The sequence below is a fragment of the Nerophis lumbriciformis genome, linkage group LG04 (assembly GCF_033978685.3).
Source record: "Nerophis lumbriciformis linkage group LG04, RoL_Nlum_v2.1, whole genome shotgun sequence".
Lineage (NCBI taxonomy): Eukaryota > Metazoa > Chordata > Actinopteri > Syngnathiformes > Syngnathidae > Nerophis > Nerophis lumbriciformis.
This window is the reverse complement of record NC_084551.2, coordinates 44,328,569-44,352,500: the sequence shown is the minus strand read 5'-3', so window position 1 is coordinate 44,352,500 and position 23,932 is coordinate 44,328,569. Positions and strand designations below refer to the sequence as shown.

Here is a 23,932-nt window from a genome sequence, read left to right as displayed (position 1 = left end):
CTCCAGCGACCCTGAATGGGACAAGCGGTACAAAATGGATGGATGTTTTAAAATTCAGTTTGTAATAATTTAGTGCAAAAAAATGTGTTGCTTCGAAACTAAGTAAGTTTGCATCACGTGACCCGTGTCACATGACTGCAAACGTGACTCCTCATTGGCTGGTTCTGAGACAGGATTAATTGCGTCAGTCTTAAATTTACCAACGTGTGTCTTGAGTTTTTAAGCAACTAATAATGCACTGAATTTTTTTACACTGAACTTCCATACACTGAATTTTAAAGTACCAGTAGAGTGGAAAAACAAGTTGACTTTATATGCTTAATTGTGTTTCATTGTATCCATTAAACTATATCCAATTGTATTTACAATCCGCAAAGTATGTGAAAATACCGTCTAAAACGTCACAATATGCCACAAATTCAGTCAGCCATTTTGAATATTCCACTCCGAACACCATCGGTAATTTCCCTAGATTCTACATCATAGTAATAACGCTTCTGCACTCTGACCATATTATCAGGTCAGTCGTACTGGAAATACGCAATAATTGGAAAGAAATGTGCTGTTCATCATTCACAATCCATCCATCCATTTTCTACCGCTTATTCCCTTTGGGGTCGCGGGGGGCGCTGGAGCCTATCTCAGCCACACACCTTATGTAAAATAAGAACACATACGTTTTGCTGTTTTTATGCATTCGAAATCATAAATAAATAGCAAACAATTGATTCAACAGATGGAGGATCCTCTACTGCGCTCATTATACCCTCTGTAATGGCAATCTTCACCTTCAAATGTTCCAATTTATTGTCATTACTCAACAGGTTTGAGGGAGTGATCCTACGCAGTAGCAAACATTGCATATAAAGTGAGGTCCAGTCGGAAATCCAGTTTATGCATATTTATTAACGAACTTGCAGGGTGAATGAAACATACCAGGGATTATTGCAGTGATATTGTGTTATATGTTCTCCTGCCTGTTGCTGTCTGCTGTTGCCTGCTGTTGTCTGCTGCTGGTAAGAACGGTTTGTGCTCCCACACCTGAGTCCTTCCTCGTTTGGCTCACCTGTGTTCCTACATATGCCTTCCCCCCTGCACTGCTCAACCAAAAAGCCCGCCACCTAGTGACAAAAGAAAGTAATGCCAACACAAAAATAAGGATGCCTTTAATGGCTCCTACACACCGGCCCCTAATTGTTTACGCTGTAACAATTACTTGAAAGGGAGCCATTCAAATTCACTTTTGCACGATTCTTCTTCTCAGTTTTTGTTTTTTTTCTCATAATTTCAAAATAAAAATATGTTGGCATTTATAGTTCATTAATCTTGAATCTTCATTAATCTTCAATTTCAGTCTTTTGGAGGAGACATATCTTGGTTATTGGTCTTTCCAGTATGTTGTTTTTGGTCTTTAGTCGAACTGTGCGTACAAGACCTTTTGCATCAGGAATAGTTTCCAGTATTCTCCCCAGTAACCAGGATCCTCGTGGGGCAGTGGAATCGACCACCACCACAATGTCACCAGGGGCAAAACTTCTCTTGGCTCTGGTCCATCGCTGACGTTCTTGGATTAAAGGTAAGTATTCTTTTGTCCATCGTTTCCAAAAGAGATCTGCCATGTATTGTACTTGTTTCCATCTACGTTTGATGTACAGATCCTCCTTTACAAAGAGTCCAGGTGGCAATATTGGATTGGTTTTTAGCAAAAGAAGATGGTTTGGGGTCAGCGCTTCCAGGTCCATGGGGTCATCAGAGGATTTGGTTATGGGTCGGTCATTTAAGATTGCTTCAACCTCACACATTAAAGTTTGCAATCCTTCATCATCAAGTACTTGTTGATGAAGAACAGAGCGCAATACACTCCGTATCATGCGGATTAGTCGTTCCCATACACCACCGTGATGGGACGCTGCAGGGGGATTAAAGTTCCACTTTATACCTTGCTGTAGCATAGCGTTCTGGATTTTATCCTGATTCAAGCTGTTCAATGCTTTCTTTAATTATTTTTCCGCTCCTACAAAGTTTGTACCATTGTCCGATCTCAGAGATGAAACTTGATGAATCTCCTTAATGCATGGATACAGGAGTCTGTGTCAAGTGTATGTGCAACTTCCAGGTGTACTGCCCTGCTTGCCATGCAGGTGAAAATTACACCATACCTTTTAACAAGACTTTGTCATCTTTTGATTTCTATAGGACCGAAGTAGTCCACTCCTACATTCGTGAATGGAGGTTTGTCTGGTTGAATTCTTTCCAAAGGTAAGTCTGACATTTTTTGCTCTTCGACTTTACTCCGCTGTCGTTTGCACACAATACAGTAATTTATGACTTTTCTTGCAGCAGAATTGGCTTTGATGATCCAATATTTTTTGCGGAGACAAGACAGCATGTAATTTCTTCCTGCATGTCTGAGTTGCTTATGGATGTGGCATAATAGTAGTGTGGATATGTGGAGGCCCTTAGAGAGAATAATCGGATGTTTGATTTCTTCAGGCATTGCTAGCCTATTCAGGCGACCACCTACTCTGAGAAGTCCATCCTCCAGCACTGGATCCAATTTGTACAAATGACTGTTTCTTTTGACATTGTTCTCAGTCTGTAGAACAGACATTTCCCCTTGAAATCTTTCACTTTGACTGAATGAGATGACTGCATTCTCTGCTTGGATTAGATCTTGGGGAGATAAGCACTGTCCATCAAGTGTGGCTTTAAATACTTGCATCTCCTCTTCAATCTTCTTCTTTAATTTGACAGGATCATTTTCAACACTACTCACAGCAGTTTGAACTTCTTTTCTTTTCCTAGTCAGTTGCAAGAGTGCGGTCTTTACTTTTAAAAGCCAGGCTATTGCAATCTTCAGTCTCATCCAGGATGAGAAGTAGTGGATGAAATAGTTAGTTGGGTTTAACTGACTTTTGACAATGGCATTTACTGTGATGCCAGGTTTGATCTCTGGATCATCAACAGAGATTTTGGATTCAACTTGCAAGATTGGCCATTCTTTGCTTGCTTTCCAGAGAAAATCTGGTCATCTTATCCAATTTTTGTAGCCTAGGAAGTAAATGGTAAATGGTAAATGGGTCATACTTGTATAGCGCTTTTCTACCTTTCTAAGGAACTCAAAGCGCTTTAACACTATTTTCCACATTCACCCATTCGCACACACACACATTCACACATTCACACACTGATGGCGGGAGCTGCCATGCACGGCGCTAACCAGTCCCATCAGGAGCAAGGGTGAAGTGTCTTGCTCAAGGACACAACGGACATGACTAGGGTGGAAGAAGGTGGGGATTGAACTAGTAACCCTCAGATTGCTGGCACGGCCACTCTCCCAACTTCGCCACGCCGTCCCGTCAAAGAAGCGATCTGCTGTCAGCCCTCTTGATGCTGCTTCTGCAGGGTTTTCCTTTGTGCTCACGTATCTCCATTGTGATATGTCGGTAGCATCCCTTACAAAAGAGACTCTGTTTGCTACAAATGTTTTAAAGCGTTTGGTTTCGTTGCTTATGTATTTAAGCACGGTTGTGCTATCCGTCCAGAAAAATGATTTCTCCAGTTTTAACTGTAGATCATTTCGCAGCATTGTGTCAGCTTTGACAGCGAGGACAGCTGCAGCCAGCTCCATTCTGGGAATTGTCATTTGTTTTAATGGTGCCACTCTTGATTTTCCTATGATGAATGCAACATGCACTTCTTTGTTTTTGTTTTCCAGTCTTAGATATGAGACAGTTCCGTAGCCACTCTCACTGGCATCCGAAAAGTGATGCAGCTGTGAGTGTGTGATTTGACCAAAGTGTGTCGGCTGCATGCACCGGTCAACTTTAAACTCCTTCATTTTGCTGAGATCTGCTAGCCATCCTGTCCACTGTTGAGAGAAAACGTGTGGTATGGTTTCATCCCATTCAAGCTTTTCCTTGCAGAGCTCCTGCATAATCATTTTGGCTGGCAGGGTAAATGGTCCTAGAAGTCCTAAAGGGTCGTATACAGAGCTGACCACAGACAACATGCCACGTCTAGTGTGTGGTCTTTCTGGTACAACAACTGTGAACACATCAGTTTCCACACACCAGTGTAGTCCTAGGGCTCTTTCCATTGGTAGATTGTCCTTGTCCAAATCCAACTCCTTGATTTCTTTAGCCCTGTGCTCTTGTGGAATAGATGTTAATACAGCACGGCTGTTGCTGATCCATTTGGACAGAGTAAACCCACCCATTTGGCAGAGAGCAGTCAGATCTTTTACTAATTGTACTGCTTCTTGTTCTGTGGGAATCGAACGTAAACAGTCATCTACATAAAAGTTATGGCGTACTGTGTCTGTCACCTCAGGTGGAAAATGAGCTTGGTTGTCTTCAGCAGTTTTCCTCAAAGAGAAACTTGCACAACTTGGTGATGACACAGCACCAAATAGATGTACCTTCATCCTATATTCAGTCAGATCTTGCTGCATATCACCGTCAGGCCACCATACGAATCTCAGGTAGTCGACATGCTTATCAGACACCTTAACCTGATGGAACATGGCTTTAATGTCTGCCATCAAGGCAATCGGTTCTTGTCTGAATCTGATGAGGACTCCGATAAGTGAGTTGGTAAGATCAGGACCCTGAAGTAGTTCACAGTTCAGTGATATTCCTTTAAAGACTGCACCACAGTCAAAAACAACTCTTAATGTTCCTTTTTTTGAGTGGTGCACACCATGATGTGGAATATACCAGAGTCTTCCATCTTTTCTATTCAGCTGGTCTGCTGGTACCAATTCAGCATAGCCACTGTCAATCATATCTGTGAGGAAAGATGTATATTCTTTATGGAACTTTTCATTTTTGTTGAACTTGCGTTTCAGGCTCTGGATGCGTTGCTCTGCAATACAATGGTTGTTCAGCATGATGGGATCTTCTTCTTTAAAAGGTAAGTTTAAACAGTAATGTTCATCTTTAATCTTTGCAGAGTGGCTCACAATATCAAGAAACTTTTCTTCTTCTCTTGACATTTCCTCTGTTTCCTTACTGGATCTTTCACTGAAATCTTGGTTGTACTGTTTGACTAATAACTCCTCCAGGTTTAGAATAGATATTCTATTGACATCAGCAACAGGGCAGCCATTATGCCTGCTGGTGTCATCTCCTTTAAAGGACCATAAATGACCCATCCCAATAGGGTCCTCACTGCGTATGGCCCGTCCTCCTGGCTATTGACCACCTCCTAGGGTTCCAGTACCTTAGAGGCATTCGTGCCAATGAGGAGGTCGATATCAGAGTCAATTTCAGGCAATGTGATATGGTTTAGATATGGCCAGTGTTTCAAATCCTGCTGTTTTGGAATATTGTGTGGTGAAACTGGCATGGTTTTGTGTGTAAATACATCAGGCAATTGAATAAAGTCATTCATATTTATCCTGGCTATTTCCAGTCCATTGATGTGGTAGCTGGTTTCGGGTTTCACTTGATTCATGGTTTTGAGAAGGATGGTTGTTCTTTGTCCTGTTATGTTCAGTCTTTGCATCAGTTTTTCTGTGCAGAATGTGGAGGTGCTTCTATGATCCAAAAATGCATATGTTTGTAACGCTGTATCTCCCTTGTTGATTTTAACTTGTACAGGTACAATGGAGTAGATGGAGGGGTCATCCCCGGCCCCAATATGACCACAAGTATGCTTGGGAGGTGGGACAACAGTATTGGTTCCAATTGATTTGGTTTGTGTTTGTTCTGTCTGTTCAATGTGGAGTATTTGTGGATGTTATTGTTTACAGGTTTCACATAATAGACGATTTCTGCAGTCTCGACTTAAATGTCCTATTTTCAGACAGCCAAAACAGACTCCTTTTTCCTTTAAGAAGTCTATTTTTTCTTTGTGCTTCTTCCTCTTGAATTGTGGACAGCACTCCAGTGTGTGACCACTCTTCTTACAGAACAGACAACTGTGAGATTTGACAATCACATTCCTTTTTCCTTCATTTGACTCCACAGTTTCTATGGGTATTAATGTTGTTGCAAAGCTGCTTCTTGGACTTGACTTTACTCTTGGCTTAGGGATGGATGAGGGTTTGACAGTTGATTGCTTAGTGTCCTGAATGTTACCAACAGTGGATCAGAGAGTATTTTGACTTGTTTTTCAATAAAGTTCACAAGGTCTGGGAAAATGGCACGATGGCCTTGCTTCTCCTGTAGGTCACAGGCCTTGTTCCTCCACTGCTCTCTGAGCTTGTATGGAAGCTTTAGGATGATGGTCCTCATATTAGAAACAACATTCATTTCTTCCATATAGGCCAGATTTCCCATTGCATTGGAACAACTTCTGAGGAATAGACAGAATGCTCTCAATCCTTTTACATGCTCCAATTTAATTGCTCCCCAGGAAAAAGCCTTTTCCATATATGCTGTTGCAATATGATATTCATTACCAAAATGTTCCTTGAGTAGTTGTCTTGCCCTCTGGTAGCCCTGGGACGGAGGCAAATGTTGGCAACTTTGAACCAGCTCTTTTGGATGCCCTCTAGTATATTGTTCCAAATAATGCAAACAGTCATAGGTGTCACATTTTTTCGCCACTCCATATTCAAATGCCCTTATAAAGGTTTCATACTGAAACGGATCTCCATCAAACACAGGTACGTCTCTTGATGGTAAAGAGGAATGGACATTCTGCTTAACCAATAAGGCATTGAAATCATGTTGTCCTTTTAGTAAATCAAGAATGTGATCTTGTTTGATGGTATTTGTGACAGGGGATGTAGTGTGAACTGTATGACCTTTAACATCATCTTTTTTCACAGGAGTATGATCAGTTTGCCCAGTTGTATGCGACACATTTTTCAGTTGCATAGTTGTTTTTGACAGATTGTCAGTTTGCATTAAAGACAGAGCAGCCTGTCTTGGAGTCATGTAATGAGTTTTGGTATACTTTTCATATATGAATTGTTTTGGCTTCCCAACCTGTGTGTCAGAGAGGGGCATTGTTTTCTTTGCAATTGTGACTCCTCTCCCACAGGGGCAGTGTCATGTGTGGTTATCTTTTTCACTTCTGATAACCATTCATGCACAAGTTTTATGAAACCTTCTAGTATCTTAATCTTTTCTTGAAACTAGTCATTTTTTCTATCAAGTTCCTCTTCAGGTAATGGTAAGGCAATCAATGAGGAATGATTTTCCCTTGCCTCTCCACAGAAATGAATCAATTCATCCAAGTGACCTCTTACAGCATTTGCATTTTCATCATTTCCATTTGAATGCATGAGTTGTTTCATTGTGTCCCTTATTTTAGCAGCTTTTTTAACACATGCTCCTATTGCTTTATGATAATTGTCAACTTTCATTTCCAAGCCTTTGGCAGTATACTTATGGCTCTTTTTTCCTTTTCAAAATATTGTACATTTTCCTTTTCAGGATCCACGTTTTCGCCACCTTGTGGCTGTACATCATCTTTGCCACCAGACATAATTGGCCAAGTCTCTCCCTTGTGCTGCTTTCAGCTCCACACAACTCACCCTATAGAGCTGGCAGGTGTTTCCAATTACCCTGGCTGATGAGCAGCAGCGTGGCCGTGGCACAGTTCGTCCTCTTGCGGCTTTTTGATGTCATTCGGTGTTCTTCTTGTTGTCCTTTTCACTCGAAGAGCAGCGTTCTTACTTGAATGTAATGGCAATCTTCACCTTCAAATGTTCCAATTTATTGTCATTACTCAACAGGTTTGAGGGAGTGATCCTACGCAGTAGCAAACATTGCATATGAAGTGAGGTCCAGTCGGAAATCCAGTTTATGCATATTTATTAACGAACTTGCAGGGTGAATGAAACATACCAGGGATTATTGCAGTGATATTGTGTTATATGTTCTCCTGCCTGTTGCTGTCTGCTGTTGCCTGCTGTTGTCTGCTGCTGCCTGCTGTTGTCTGCTGCTGGTAAGAACGGTTTGTGCTCCCACACCTGAGTCCTTCCTCGTTTGGCTCACCTGTGTTCCTACATATGCCTTTCCCCCTGCACTGCTCAACCAAAAAGCCCGCCACCTAGTGACAAAAGAAAGTAATGCCAACACAAAAATAAGGATGCCTTGAATGGCTCCTACACCCTCTAAAAAACATCCAGAAACTGCCAACAATATTCCATTTACATGACATGACCTGAAAATTATCTAAATATGAGTGATATTGTTGTTATAAGGGCTAACGCAGAAGGCCTATTTTAGCGGCGCATTGATAGCAGAGAGCTAATGCTAGCTTATGCTGCCATTGTTGACACACTTAGCTGACTGCTGCTTCTGCTTTGTCTCAAACTTGCTACAAGTAAATTCTAGATTATAATTCATGCATCTCTCACCTGCTAGTAGACAAATGTGGCCATGCACCGGCTTTCACGCCCTCCGAGATGGCGAAAAAGACGCTGCCTTCTGCAACTTTTTTAAGCCTTTGTGAAGATTGTGATTGATTCTTCATCTAAACTGGATTATTTGAGCGTTATATTATGATTTATTATGGTTAGTTTGTATGTTTAGCACCTAGCAATGCTGCTAATGCTATATTGTCACAATAAAGCTGCATCCGTTTAGCACTCGGCTTCTAAAACTTATTGCTCATCCTCTTTGTGTTCAGGCTCAAAAATATAAGGTCCTGGATCATAATTATTCTCAAGGTAATCCTTGTTGGCTCTCACAAAGTCTGCATGATTAAATGGTAAATGGGTTGTACTTGTATAGCGTTTTCTACCTTCTTTTTTTTTTAAGGAACTCAAAGCGCTTTGACACTATTTCCACATTCACCCATTCACACACACATTCACACACTGATGGTGGGAGCTGCCATGCAAGGCGCTAACCAGGACCCATCAGGAGCAAGGGTGAAGTGTCTTGCTCAAGGACACAACGGATGTGACTAGGATGGTAGAAGGTGGGGATTGAACCAGTAACCCTCAGATTGCTGGCATTGTTGTTGATGGAGAAGGGAGCTTTGGTTCCTAACGCTGTCACAGATCACGTGACTGGCTTGCTCATTATCTCGCTGGGGAATCTACCTGTGTGAAGTTGGCCCGCCGCCCCTAGCAAAACTCTGTTGAAATAGTCTCATTTGTTTGTGGCGACAGCACGTAGTATACTAGCATGGCAGGAACAACAGAAAAATACTTCTGAGTCAATATTATAATACAATTATATTATATGCATAGATAGTTTTCTTAATATGCTCTCGCTATTAAAACATTACATTTATAAAAAATAATTACTATTTTGCCAATTTTCATTTAAGCTTCATGTCCAAGAATCAACACAGATCTCCAGTCTTTGAGTATGGACTCCATGCACCTCTTTATATTTTGTAATATTCTGTAATGGTATTCGAATAAATCATCTGTTGCTACTCAGTACCACATTTGAAAATAAACTCCACTATATGAGGACGTACACACTACATGTGTTGCAGTCTCACGCTTTGAAAAATAATAAAACACAGTCTGTAAAGTTACGCTTATAGAAACTTTATCTTGTCAGCTTTTCTGCCGTTTTGGGGAAGTAATAACTTCCGCGGCGTTGCGTAATGTCTGGAGGTGACAGAGGTGGGGTGGGGCGGGACTTCCGGTCTGCTTCGCAAGCAGGAAATCGCCGACTGGCGGTCCCCTCCTCTTCCACTGTTGTTGGAAGTGTTGCGAAAACCGTGAACAACTAACCCCAATGACGGCAAGTTACACCTACGGCTCTTAATGCAGTAAGTGTTGGAGGACGGCGCCACATTGCCAGGGTCTCCACAAGTCCTCCAAGGAGCAGCGGCGGGACGACATGGTAAAAAGAGGAAGATAGGGCGACATTTTCCGGGTAAGGACTTTTGGACTTTTTTCCATTCGCGGCAGTTCCATTCGTGCCTCTTCATATCCAAATATTATACCAACTGTGAAAATATATTTTTGGCGTGGTTTGTGGTGAAAATAGTTCTAGTACAGCATGTGGCATCTACAGGTGACCTGTCGTCTGAATCATCGCTCAACTTTTGCGTGACGTCATAATGGCCACATGATCGCTGACGTCACATGGAGATCTTGTGATAGTCGCTCAATGGTAGTTTGGTTTTGTACTTCAAGTAGGGTTCGGAGCCACACTTGTTTGTTATTCCCTGAAGTGTTGTATGCATATGATTGGCCACCTGAGCACTGCATTGTGGGTGTGGTGTTTTATAATATAGTATAATTACAACTGTTAATTAAAACTGCCAGCATCAATGATCGGGCACACATGACACGCCCAACCACGAATGGGTACAAATAGGTGTGGACCCATCCAGCATTTCAGGGTTTCTTCATCATCATTTGAGCCAATTCTGATCATGATCTGAAATTGTGGAGCAGAGTTATAAATATCGAAATATTTGTGGTGAGCCATCAGATCAAAGTTTGGCACCATGCCACGCCCACATCCTATGGCGTAGGCCACATTTCTTCCCAATTGATCATCGCCCATCAGTTTAATATCGGTCTCTGATCACCTAAGGAAGGGGGTTCTTAACCTTTTTGACCTCGGGGCCCAACTTTTCCAATACAGAGGGACCTAGGGCCCACTCAAGTAATAACACTGAATTAGAAATCTTACTCTCAACCTTTTTCTTTACTTTCACATATTTCAAAAATCATCAAAACATTTTTCAATAACAGACAAATTTATAAACAAAAGTGGATCAATCACAGATAATCAATATGGATACAGAACCAACATTTGAACATCAATGGCATTACTCAAAATAACAGAGGAAATAACCAATTTCAGCAGCAGCAGTATTTATGGATCTAATAAAAGCATTTGATGGAATTAATCATACTATTTTAATCAATAAATTAGAACGGCATGGATTCAGAGGGCTGGTCTTGAACTGGGTAAGAAGCTACTTAACCAGCAGGAAGCAATACGTGAAGCAAGGCGAACACACGTCTATAGAGCTGAATATATCCTGTGCCGTACCTCCGGGATCAAAACTCTGAGACCAAAATTGTTTAATCTTTATATAAACCACATTTGTAACGCTGTTGTCGTTACAAAGGACTTAAGTCCTTTGTAACGACAACTGCGTTTTGTTCAGGAGAGAACACACAGAAGCTAAAAGTGAAGTGAAGTGAAGTGAATTAGATTTATATAGCGCTTTTCTCTATTGACTCAAAGCGCTTTACATTGTGAAACCCAATATCTAAGTTATATTTTTAAACCAGTGTGGGTGGCACTGGGAGCAGGTGGGTAAAGTGTCTTGCCCAAGGACACAACGGAAGTGACTAGGTTGGCAGAAGCAGGGATTGAACCTGGAACCCTCAAGTTGCTGGCACGGCCACTCTACCAACCGAGCTATGCCGCCCCACAAATAAAACAAATAATGACAGAAGAAATGAACAAATTAAAAAAATGTTTTGACAAAAACAGACTATCTTTGAATGCCAGTAAAAGTAAAATAATGTTATTTGGTAACAGTAGAAGGTAAAGTCAAACACAAATACAAATAGACAGAGTCGACATTGAAAGAGTAAAATAAGTACAATTTTTGGGTGTAATAATAGATGAGGAAATGACCTGGAAATCTCATATAAAAAATATACAACATAAATTAGCAAAAAATATTTAAATAATGAATAAAGCAAAACATGTTCTAACCAAAAATCACTCCATATTCTTTACTGCTCGCTAGTGTTACCACATCTGAGTTATTGTGCAGAAATATGGGGAAATAATTACAAAAGTACACTTCATTCACAAATTGCATTACAAAAAAGGTCAGTTAAAATAATACATAATGTTGGGTAGAACATACGAACCCTTTATTTATAAATCAAGAATATTGAAATTCAATGATTTTGTGCATTTGCAAAGAGCTAAAATGATGTACAAAGTCAACTATAACCTGCCAGCCAATAATGTACAACAATTCTTCTCAACAAAAGAGGACAAATATAACCTTAGAGAAAAATCTCATTTAAAACATTTGTATGCACGTACAACATTTAAGACCTTTAGCATATCAGTATATAACAGAATGGATTAGGCCAGCGATGTCGAACATGCGGACCGCGGGCCGGATCAGGCCCGCAAACAGGTTCAATCCGGCCCGCGAGATGAGTTTGCTAAGTGTAAAATTGAGCTCCATTTTTAAATTAAAGAAACTGCTGTTCTAAAAGTGTCCATTGGATGTCACATCAGCAATTCTGTTAGGCAAGCAAATAGTTTATATCAGGGCGAGCAAGTAAGTCAACAATGAAAATGACAAATGAGGTAGTTGATACATAGAAACGTTCTTATTTATGCTTCATTTTGTTTTTGTTCAATCATGGATGGCTGTGACATAAAGTTTAATTAGTTTGTAGAAACACTGAAATTAAGTCTAATTTCATTGTGTTCTTCATGGTGTTTTTGAAACTGCACCATTTTTTTCCTTCAGAATTTTTTACCATCTTGAAGTGTTTTGTCAAGAGGATTATTTGTGATATGTACATTTTCATAATGTCCTTGTTCTATTTTGGGCCAAAGTAAAACAAAGAAAACAATCTGAAGTTGTCGTAGTTGTTATGCCATGATTTTACTCGTCTGGCTCACGTGGGAATAGATTTTCCTCCATGCAGCCCCTGAGCTGAAATGAGTTTGACACCCCTGGATTAGGCAACGATATAAAAAAAAGCACTAATTTGATTCACTTTAATAAACTGTTTAAACTACAATTATTTACAAAGTACAAGGAAGAATTATGTATTGAACATTATTAAAAAATATATATATTATTCATCTTATTTTGTGAATCATAACTGACTATTTATGTAAAGAACTGTTGTATTCAGCATTAATTGATGTAAATTATGTATACATGAAGAACAGGAAGTGAACATGTGTTAGTACCAGAGTTGCTATGAGGGATAGGATTAAATAGGCTCTGCTTCTTCCCATTCCTTTTCGGGCGTGTTGTAAAGAAAAAATGAAAATATGTGATGTATCATACTGAAATTGTATACATGTTCGAAATAAACTCCAACAAACCAACCAACTCTTTATTTTAATATTATTCGATAATCCTATCTAACCAATCAGCGGCCACAACACTAAATAGCGTGATCTGATTAGTTTGGTCAGTGGCTTTGTGGTTAGAGTGTCCGCCCTGAGATCGGTAGGTTGTGAGTTTAATACCAAAGACTATAAAAATGGGACCCGTTACCCAGAAGTGGGACCAAGTCATTGTTTTGCAAGTCACAAGTAAGTCTCAAGTCTTTGCCCTCAAGTCTCGAGTCAAGTCCCGAGTCAAGACAGGCAAGTCCCGAGTCAAGACTGGAAAGTCTCAAGTCATGTCCCAAGTCCTGCATTTTGAGTTTCAAGTCCTTTTAACCACAGACTAATATACTTACACAGATTATGTATGCTTTTAAAACGCTGTATTTATTTATTAAAACAAGTGCATTTGAAATTGCAGGAAAAAAAATAGTGCTGATATTGCACTTAATAATAGCACTATTAACCAGTCATTTTAAACATTTAACTCATTCCTTTACAGAATAAACACATTTGAAAAAACAAGTGCAACTGTACTTATTTGCACAAAAGTGTTAACATTGTATTTCCATGGCATATTTAGACTTAGACTTAGACTTCCTTTTTATTGTATTGTATTGTATATTGCATTGTAACTAGTTCCACAGCAGTTTCTATCCTGTTCTTACCTTATCTCATTGATCTCATCTCATACTGTATGTGTGTTTATGTGTGTGTACACATGAAAAACATAACAATGAAAAGAGTTGTACTTTTTAGATGTCAGGGCCCTATGCAATATGTACACATATTCTTAATATAGTATACATTTTAACTGACCTTTATTTGACTATGTTTGTCTTTTTGTAGGTGGCTAAAATATGCGGTGCTACTGACCGCCGTCTAACGTTACGTTACTGTGTGTGATACATTGACTCACGTAACGTTATGTGTAGGTACCTCATGCAACCGTGCTTAAAAAAAATCACTTGACAAAAAGTATGAATAAGGTAGCGAACTGCAGTGGACGCAACAGATTGCCATGTTTGCAATGACGTTATAACCATGGACATCTTATAAGTAGACACAGCATTGGCTGCTGTGACGCGAGCAATTTGGCCGCCATCTTGAAGTGGTGATGAGGAGCCGGCGAGCAGCCTAAACTGACAGTTGACAGGTAGAAAACAAAGATACCAGGTTGGTGTTCAGCGTTTTCCTGCTCAAAGGAGCGGACTGTTGAAAATAGGAATCGGGGAATTACTTTTCACAAGTAAGATTTAACATTATGGTACTATTGGTTGTATTTTGTGAAAATAATATTACCACAGAGTTGAGAAGGAGCAAAGATCTTCAATATTTGTATGTGAAAATCACAAAGAAATCTTCTCGGGGAGGATGACGCCCCTACAGGGGTTTGGTTTACAAACTTTCAGCCCCACCTAAAAAAAAATTCACCAGCCGCCAATGACTACGATGTGTTCTCATTTTAGGCAAAATATAAGACAATACTTTCTTAACAGTATAATTGTAACCAGGAATAAGTCTTCCAGTAACAATATTCAAATACTAACATTGTTGGGTAAAACAGAATTTAGTTTTATTCTGAATACAGTGAAACAAATTGGTGGTTTTAGCTGATATAAAGACTTTCAGGTGTTTATATATGTTTATGTTTAAGTATTTGGCAGACCCTTTTATCCAAAGCGACATACATAAAAAATACATATACAAACCCTGTTTCCATATGAGTTGGGAAATTGTGTTAGATGTAAATATAAACGGAATACAATGATCTGCAATTCCTTTTCAACCGATATTCAATTGAATGCACTACAAAGACAACATATTTGATGTTCAAACTCATAAACTTTATTTCTTTTTGCAAATGATAATTAACTTAGAATTTCATGGCTGCAACATGTGCCAAAGTTGTTGGGAAAGGGCATGTTCACCACTGTGTTACATGGCCTTTCCTTTTAACAACACTCCGTAAACGTTTGGGAACTGAGGAGACACATTTTTTTAAGCTTCTCAGGTGGAATACTTTCCCATTCTTGCTTGATGTACAGCTTAAGTTGTTCAACAGTATGGGGGTCTCCGTTGTGGTATTTTAGGCTTTATAATGCGCCACACATTTTCAATGGGAGACAGGTCTAGACTACAGGCAGGCCAGTCTAGTACCCGCACTCTTATACTATGAAGCCATGTTGATGTAACACGTGGCTTGGCATTGTCTTGCTGAAATAAGCAGGAGCGTGTCCATGGTAACGTTGGTTGGATGGCAACATATGTTGCTCCAAAACCTGTACCTTTCAGAATTAATGGCGCCTTCACAGATGTGTAAGTTACCCATGTCTTGGGCACTAATACACCCCCATACCATCACAGATGCTGGCTTTTCAACTTTGCGCCTATAACAATCCGGATGGTTCTTTTCTTCTTTGGTCCGGAGGACACGACATCCACAGTTTCCAAAAACTATTTGAAATGTGGACTCGTAAGACCACTGAACACTTTTCCACTTTGTATCAGTCCATCTTAGATGAGCTCAGGCCCAGCGAAGCCGACGGCGTTTCTGGGTGTTGTTGAGAAATGGTTTTCGCCTTGCATAGGAGAGTTTTAACGTGCATTTACAGATGTAGCGACCAACTGTACTTACAGTGGGTTTCTGAAGTGTTCCTGAGCCCATGTGGTGATATCCTTTACACACTGATGTCGCTTGTTGATGCAGTACAGCCTGAGGGATCGAAGGTCACGGGATTAGCTGCTTACGTCCAGTGATTTCTCCAGATTCTCTGAACCCTTTGATGATATTACGGACTGTAGATGGTGAAATCCCTAAATTCCTTGCAATAGCTGGTTGAGAAATGTTTGTCTTAAACTGTTCAACAATTTGCTCACGCATTTGTTGACAAAGTGGTGACCCTCGCCCCATCCTTGTTTGTGAATGACTGAGCATTTCATGGAATCTACTTTTATACCCAATCATGGCACCCACCTGTTCCCAATTTGCCTGTCCACCTGTGGGATGTTCCAAATAAGTGTTTGATGAGCATTCCTCAACGTTATCAGTATTTATTGCCACCTTTCCCAACTTCTTTGTCACGTGTTCCCGGCATCAAATTCTAAAGATACACTTTTTTTTTTTTTGCAAATAATCATTATCAGTTTGAACATCAAATATGTTGTCTTTGTAGCATATTCAACTGAATATGGGTTGAAAATGATTTGCAATTCATTGTATTCTGTTTATATTTACATATAACACAATTTCCCAACTCATATGGAAACGGGGTTTGTAAATCATCCTTTAGTAGCCATGTTTTGAAAGACTTCCAAAATTCCAGGCTTCACAGCAAAGCAATCATTGGACTCGATATGTGTTAGCCCTGCCCACTAACTTTGATGGATTGCAATTTGGCATAAAAAATATATTCATAAAGCTTCCACACAGGTTCATGAAAAAAATAATTGAATAACTCCATCAATATACTCAAAACTTAAAATAATTAAATAGTGAAATAAGAAAATAATATGTTTAATATTTAGTTTAAAAGTCAAGTAGATTAAATATATTCAACATTAAATTAATGCCACATTTAGCAACCTGTTTTTATTGGTTATGGTTTGTAGTTTATTTCGAACATCCACTTACAATTGCATATTTCCAATTTTTCATTACTGTACATGTCCAAAAAGGAGTACGAAGAAGCAGATCTTAATTAATCCAACCTCTTTCCAATTGTATTTAATTAATGAATCACACATTTTAAAATATATCTATTAGGGGTGTAAAAAATAATTGGTACAAACCAGTGTCGGGCCGTGCGTTTCTAACCTATGCCTTCAGTGATGTCCGACTTCAATGATTACCTGTCAAAATACCATCATTGATGTCACCACATGACCATTGCTGGAGAAATACTATACAGGAACACCTTTACGCACTACTGGACATCGAATCACCACCAACAGTGTACATAAAGGGTTATTTTCTGGCGCATTTAAAAATCAATAAACCCGCATCAGCAATTAAAACATATCTTATGTGGTACTGTCAAAATATTAGGTTTGGTTGATATCAGCATTTCAGTCATCAACAATTGTATCATCTGAGAAATGGACATTGAAACAATGTAGGTCTGACTTTGTAAGACATGTACAGCAAGCAGTTCACATAGTGAGTTCAGAAATCATAAGAACAAGTATATACATTTGATTATTTACATTTGATTATTTACAATCCGGGGAGGTGGGATGTGGTGGGGGGAGGGTGTTAGTCTAGGGTTGTAGTTGCCTGGAGGTGTTCTTTTAGTGCGGTTTTGAAGGAGGATAGAGATGCACTTTCTTTTACACCTGTTGGGAGTGGATTCCATATTGATGTGGCATAGAAGGAGAATGAGTTAAGATAGTTAGATCGGAATCTGGGTTTAACGTGGTTTGTGGCGCTCCCCCTGGTGTTGTGGTTTTGGCGGTCATTTGCGTTATGGAAGTAGTTTGACATGTACTTCGGTATCAGGGAAGTGTAGCGAATTTTATAGACTAGGCTCAGTGCAAGTTGTTTTACTCTGTCCTCCACCCTGAGCCAGCCCACTTTGGAGAAGTGGGTAGGAGTGAATGAAGAGAATATGAATACTTTGAGATATTTAGGGAAAGTAAATAAATTACTTTTATCTTTAATTATGATCATGATTTCTGGTTATGATAGGCCAGCAGAGAAGGCCTTGCTGGCCCTGACAACACACCACTGCTACAAACCGATAACCGATTATGAACTTTACAGATTGGAATACATTGTTTGTCGAGCGATCTGGAGCGATCTATGGATCAGTCGATATCCATTTGGAAACTCATGAATCGGTTGATTGTACATCTACTACAAAATATGGCCGCTCTAATCTTGCGATATTTGTGTGATCACATAATACGAGAGTACCGTTCTCGTTTGCGACTGACAACAAAGTAACACGTCAGACAGCACCGAAAGAGATTACACGTGAACATTAAATCTAAAGTGTGGTAAATTTTAGATTTTTTTTTAAAAGAATGGTCAGTTGGATAAAAGTATGGCAATTTGTAATGTTTGGAAAGTAGCTGCAGCACCCACCTGTTGTAACAGCATCGAGACATTGAAGTCGGCGACGAGGCAGCTAAGTATGCTAATGCTAGCAGACCTTCCAACTGATTTCAAAGACTTCCAGCCCCAACTTCGACTCAACTCTGCGAGGTAATCACATCAACTACTACACTGTTTATTAGAGATGTATACCGAATATCGGTTTATTTTAGTGCTGCTTTCTGATTGAGTCAGTTATTCTGGGCCGTGAAGATTCTAGACTAATCACACGGCTTCCGGTATTTTTTGATCCATTTGATCCTCGTAATTATGAAACTCTGTCACATTGGGTTCAGCTGCCGCTGCATACACATAACAAATCAGCTTGGAATAATTTGTTATGTGTATGCAGCGGCAGCTGAACCCAATGTGACAAAGGTTCATAATTACAAGAATCAAATGGAGCAAAAAATACCGGAAGCCGTGTCATTAGTCCAGAATCTTCACGGCCCAGAATAACTAAACCAAGCTTGGAATAATAAAAAAAAAATAAGAAGCAACACCACACACAAGTTTGTAACGCAACAATTCATCCTCAAAAGTTTCAAGTGAACGCCACTTAAAGGGGAACTTCACGTTTTTTGGAATGTTGCCTATCGTTCACAATCATGAAAGTCATGACGACGGATGTATTTTTTTAATGCATTCGAAATAGTAAATAAATAACGTATTAGTAGAAAAGCGATATACAAGTATAATCCTTTTATTTGAGCTTCTACGCCAGGGGTGTCAAACTCATTTTACCTCAGGGGCCGCATGGAGGAAAATCTTTGCACACGCGGGCCGTACTATTAAAATCATGGCTTTAAAAATAAAAAATAAAGACAACTTCAGATTGTTTTCTTTGTCTTACTGAAAATATTACAATAAAAATATAGAAAAAACTTCTGGCAGCGGTAAAGTTTAGATCCGTGAAGGAAAGAAGAAAGTGAATGAATGTTTATAACTGAATACATTTACATATGCATAAAAAGTTGTTTTATTTTGTATTATTTTTTTTATGAATTAAGTAACGTTTATGACAGCCTTTACCAAAACACAATATAGAATGTGCGATATAACAGGATAATTAAAGTACCAATGATTGTCACACACACACTAGGTGTGGTGAAATTTGTCCTCTGCATTTGACCCATCCCCTTGTTCACCCCCTGGGAGCAGTGGGCAGCAGCGGGGCCGCGCCCGGGAATAATTTTTGGTGATTTAATGCATACATTTATCATTTGTTTTCAAAACGGTTACAAAAAAGTGGGACCCCATTTTTATGACTCACCACATGAGCTCAGTAACACTTCAGAAAACCACTGTCAGTAACTACAGTTTGTCGCTACATCTGTTAGTGCAAGTTAAAACTCTGCTATGCAAAGCGAAAGCCATTTATCAACACCCAGAAACGCCACCGGCTTCGCTGACCCCGATCTCTTCTAAGATGGACTGATGCAAAGTGTAAAAGTGTTCTGTGGTCTGGCAAGTCCGCATTTCGAATTGTTTTTTGGAAACTGTGGACGTCGTGTCCAAAAAGGAAAAGAACACTCCGGAGTGTTATAGGCGCAAAGTTCAAAAGCCAGCATTTGTGATGGTATGGGGGTGTATTAGATTACAATGCAAAGCCACATTCTGCACGTGTTAGAACAGCGTGGCTTCCTAGTAAAAGAGTGCGGGTACTAGACTGGCCTGCCTGTAGTCCAGACCTGTCTCCCATTGAAAATGGCTGGCGAGAGAGACCCCGGACTGTTAAACAACTTAAGCTGTACATCAAGCAAGAATGGGAAATAATTCCACCTGAAAAGCTTCAAAAATTGGTCTCCTCAGTTCCCAAATGTTTTCTGAGTGTTGTTAAAAGGAAAGGCCATGTAACACAGTGGTAAAAATTCCCTTGTGTTGCTGCCATTCAATTCTAAGCTAATGATTATTTGCAAAAAAAAAATCGTTTCTCAGTTCGAACATTAAATATCTTGTCTTTGCAGTCTATTCAATTGAATATAAGTTGAAAAGGATTTGCAAATCATTGCATTGTGTATTTATTTACGATTTACACGTGCCAATTTCACTGGTTTTGTGTTTTGTATTTGCTCATAATCAATACAGGCACTGCCTGTTTTGTATGTGTGTATTTAAAAAATAAACATATGACATTGTTCTGACATGATACATGATACATTTAATTTTCTTTTTACCACGCAAAGATTCAATCTGAATCGCATCGAATCGTTATATTATAAAAAGTATTGTTATTGAATCGGATCGTAACCCATGTATCAAGATTCATGCACACCCTTAGTATTTATGTATTTTATTCTGTCCCATTTCCCCCCCTGTACATTTGTATTTGCATGCTTTGCTCCGGGTACTCCGGTTTCTTACCACATCCCAAACATATGCAAGTTCACCTTGAGTCAGCTGGGATATGCTCCAGCTCATCTCTGACAAGCAGTACAAAAAAATGGACGGATATTAAAGACCAGTGATTCTCAAACTGCGGGTAACATCTAGTAGTACGCCAAATAATCACTTAACTAAAAGGACAGTGTTTTGTTTTTCTATATTCAAACACAGTGGTACTGTTTAAACTGTGTGTAATGTTATAGTGGCCAAAAATGTTTAATATAATTTTTAAATAAAACCACAGCCTTGCTTTTAATGAATACGTAGGCCTACTGCGCTACTGTGTTTTAAAGTCGGTCATTATGGTGGTAGTTGGAGAGCCATGTGTTTTCTGTGGTGGTACTTGGTGTAAGAAGTTTGAGGACCACTGTTCTATACACAATAACAGTGTGAGGTGAAGGTGTAGCCAGTTTAAGTCAGCCTCATATTTTTGCCTCTTTTGTTGCAGATGACGTTTGATTTTCCAAAGATATGTTAAAACCGTGCCCGCCCTCACAGCCCAAGTGTGGCACCCAGTCTCAGACCGTGTTTACCTCATCTAATAATTATCTGTAACAAGGACACTTTCTTTGCAGACCCTGTCCTCTTGCGCCTTCCCCCCGACCGTGTGTGCCTTACCAGGCCATGCTCCGCCAGCGAGGCTCCCTCATTCTGTGTGGCACTTTCCTGTTCCTCAGCTGGAACGCCATCCTGGTGCGCCTGCTGTGGGGCGGGTCGCCCGGCCAAGAGCAGAGAGAAGAGACGGTGATGCCCGGCGACAACGTGGTGGCCGACGTGATGCGCATGGCGGACATGTTCGAGGCAGAGTTGGAGATCCAAAACAAAATCCTGACGGATATCAAAAGCCACCAGGTGCTCTGGGGACTCAACGACAAGAAGCTGAAACTCCTCCTGCCTCGCCAGCCTATCATCCCCGTACTGGTCATTGCCTGTGACCGGGTCTCTGTGAAACGCTGCCTGGACAAACTGCTGCAGACCCGTCCCTCTAACAGGCACCATCCAATCATAGTAAGCCAAGATTGTGGGCACGTTGAGACCGCCGACGTGATACGCTCCTACGGAAGTCTGGTCACTCATTTGAAACAGCCGGACTTGTCAGACATCGCTGTGCCACCAGAGCACAAAAGGTTCAAGGGGTACTACAAGATCTCCAGACATTACCGCTGGGCTCTGAGTCAAGTGTTCAGGAACTACTCGGCTGTGATCATTGTGGAAGACGACCTGGAGGTATTGCCTGTGTCTCTGTAAAAGTTGTTTACAGACTGACTGCCTCCTCTCCTGTCCTCCTGCAGGTGGCGCCAGACTTCTTCGAGTACTTCAGAGCCTTGCTGCCGCTCCTGAAGTCCGACCCCGGCCTGTGGTGCGTGTCAGCCTGGAACGACAACGGCAGAGACGGCTTTGTAGACCCAGCTGCGGCCGGCCTGCTCCACCGGACCGACTTCTTTCCCGGCCTGGGCTGGATGCTGCTCAGGGAGGTGTGGGAGGAGCTGGAGCCCAAGTGGCCCGCCGCCTTCTGGGACGACTGGATGCGCCAGCCCGCGCAGCGCCGCGACCGTGCTTGCATCCGCCCGGAGATCTCCCGGACGTTGACCTTTGGCCGGCAAGGTGTGAGTCTGGGTCAGTTTTTTGACAACTACCTGCGATACATTAAACTCAATTCCAAATACGAGCCTTTCACGAAGTTGGACCTGAGTTACTTGAAGGATGAGACGTACAGGAAGAACTTTGAGAAGGAGGTTTACAGTGCTCCACTGGTCACCTTTGAACATGTCAAGCAGGGACAGCTGGAAGGACCCGGGCCCTTTCGCCTGCAGTACTCCAGCAAGGACAGCTTTAAAGTGTTTGCAAAGAACCTGGGAATAATGGACGACCTGAAGTCTGGGGTCCCACGGACAGGCTACAGAGGGGTTGTCAGTTTCTTCTCAAGAGGCCGCAGGATTTATATTGCCCCTCCTCCAGGTTGGACCCAGTATGATCCCACTTGGAACTGAATGTGCCTTTTTTTTCCCGTCTACGACATTTTTATTCTAATACTGCAGGTTTGTAGAGGGAGTTCATGCCAAAACCACTCAGGTTTTTAATTCCAATCATTTCTTAAGTGAAGCCTTGCTGCTGTAATTCACTAGAGTCCTATTTTTATACAATGATTATTGTGCACAATTTTCAAATGGTGCCACTTTAAATTATTTGCAAACCTGTGGTGGCTTTTTTTGTTTGGGTACGTATATGAAGTTTGTTTGTGGCGGTGGTGGTGCTCTCGTTCTTTCTGCTGATGGTTCATTTATTCGGGGATATGTCAACTAATTTTGCCGATTGTTTCGGTGTGCCATATTCTGTTACAGTAAACACCAGATGATATCTGTGTTTTGTATTTTGGAATAAACAATGCCTCAAAGTTTGTCTATCCGTATGATATTTTTTCCCAGTTGACAGAAGGGCAACTTTTATATGAAAAAACACCAAACCTAAAAATACTGGTAACAAAAAGACAAACAGTACATTTTCGAATAAAATAACTCAATAAAAATCTAAAAAAAGTATGTAAATCTTGCAAAACAAATATTTTGCCCTTGTGTCTTTACAGAAGCTGCGGTGGTCCAAACTGGAGACGGGATTTATGGCTCTTTGAGGGGAGTCGTTCCTTTTAAAGAGTCGTTCAAAAGACTGGCTCGTTATTATAGTTAGGTTAGAAACTACTACCCTTTGGATTATCCATCCATTTTTCTACCGCTTGTCCCCTTTTGGGGTTGCAGGGGGTGCTGGAGCCTATCTCAGCTGCATTCGGGCGGAAGACGGGGTACACCCTGGACAAGTCGCCACCTCATCGCAGGGCCAACACAGAGACGAACTAGGGCCAATTTAGTGTTGCCAATCAACCTATCCCCAAGTGCATGTCTTTGGAGGTGAGATGAAGCCGGATTACCCGCAGGGAAACCACACAGTTACGGGGACAACATGCAAACTCCCCCTTTGGATTAATGAACCCGAAAAATTAATATAAAAAAATAAAATAAAAAAATATACAATTAGATAATAATTTGGAAAAATATATATTTGTATATGTAAGTAAATAAATATATATATAAATGTATTTATTTTTATCCAAATGCTGCTCAGTTTACCATAATTCTGACTCATTTTCTAATCCAGTTGCAAATCGGGTAAAAAAAAAGGGCATCCCTATCCTCCTTCAAAACCGCAATAAAAGTACACCTCCAGGCAACTTCAACCCTAAACTAACACCCTCCCCGGATTGTTAATAATCAAATGTAGATACTTTTCATGTGCATAAAAAAACGGCTCACAACTGGGAATCGGTTCTCATCGTTCACCTAAAACTGCCGTTCAAAAGACTTGATTTGTTCACGAACGTCACATTTCTATTACAAATGTTAAGGTGTTTGAGCTTCGTGGAGTTCTTTTCTGCATGCACATGAATGACACTTTCATCGAGTCTGATCAA

The 23,932-nt window shown here is 40.5% G+C and overlaps 1 protein-coding gene across 2 annotated transcripts in view; it reads left to right on the top strand.

The window, feature by feature from the left end:
* Window positions 1–22,864, top strand: part of mgat1a (alpha-1,3-mannosyl-glycoprotein 2-beta-N-acetylglucosaminyltransferase a) — a 34,209-nt gene extending 11,345 nt beyond the window's left edge. Inside the window, exons 1-3 of one of the 2 annotated variants that reach the window (XM_061956030.1) lie at window positions 9,553–9,800; window positions 21,045–21,696; window positions 21,762–22,864. In XM_061956030.1, the coding sequence (XP_061812014.1) occupies window positions 21,094–21,696; window positions 21,762–22,460 (1,302 nt within the window). In that variant the 5' untranslated portion in view covers window positions 9,553–9,800; window positions 21,045–21,093 and the 3' untranslated portion in view covers window positions 22,461–22,864. Of the gene's footprint in view, window positions 1–9,552; window positions 9,801–21,044; window positions 21,697–21,761 lie in introns of those variants that run through there. The other variant, XM_061956036.1, reaches the window with a different exon arrangement.
* Window positions 22,865–23,932: the final 1,068 nt, after the last annotated feature.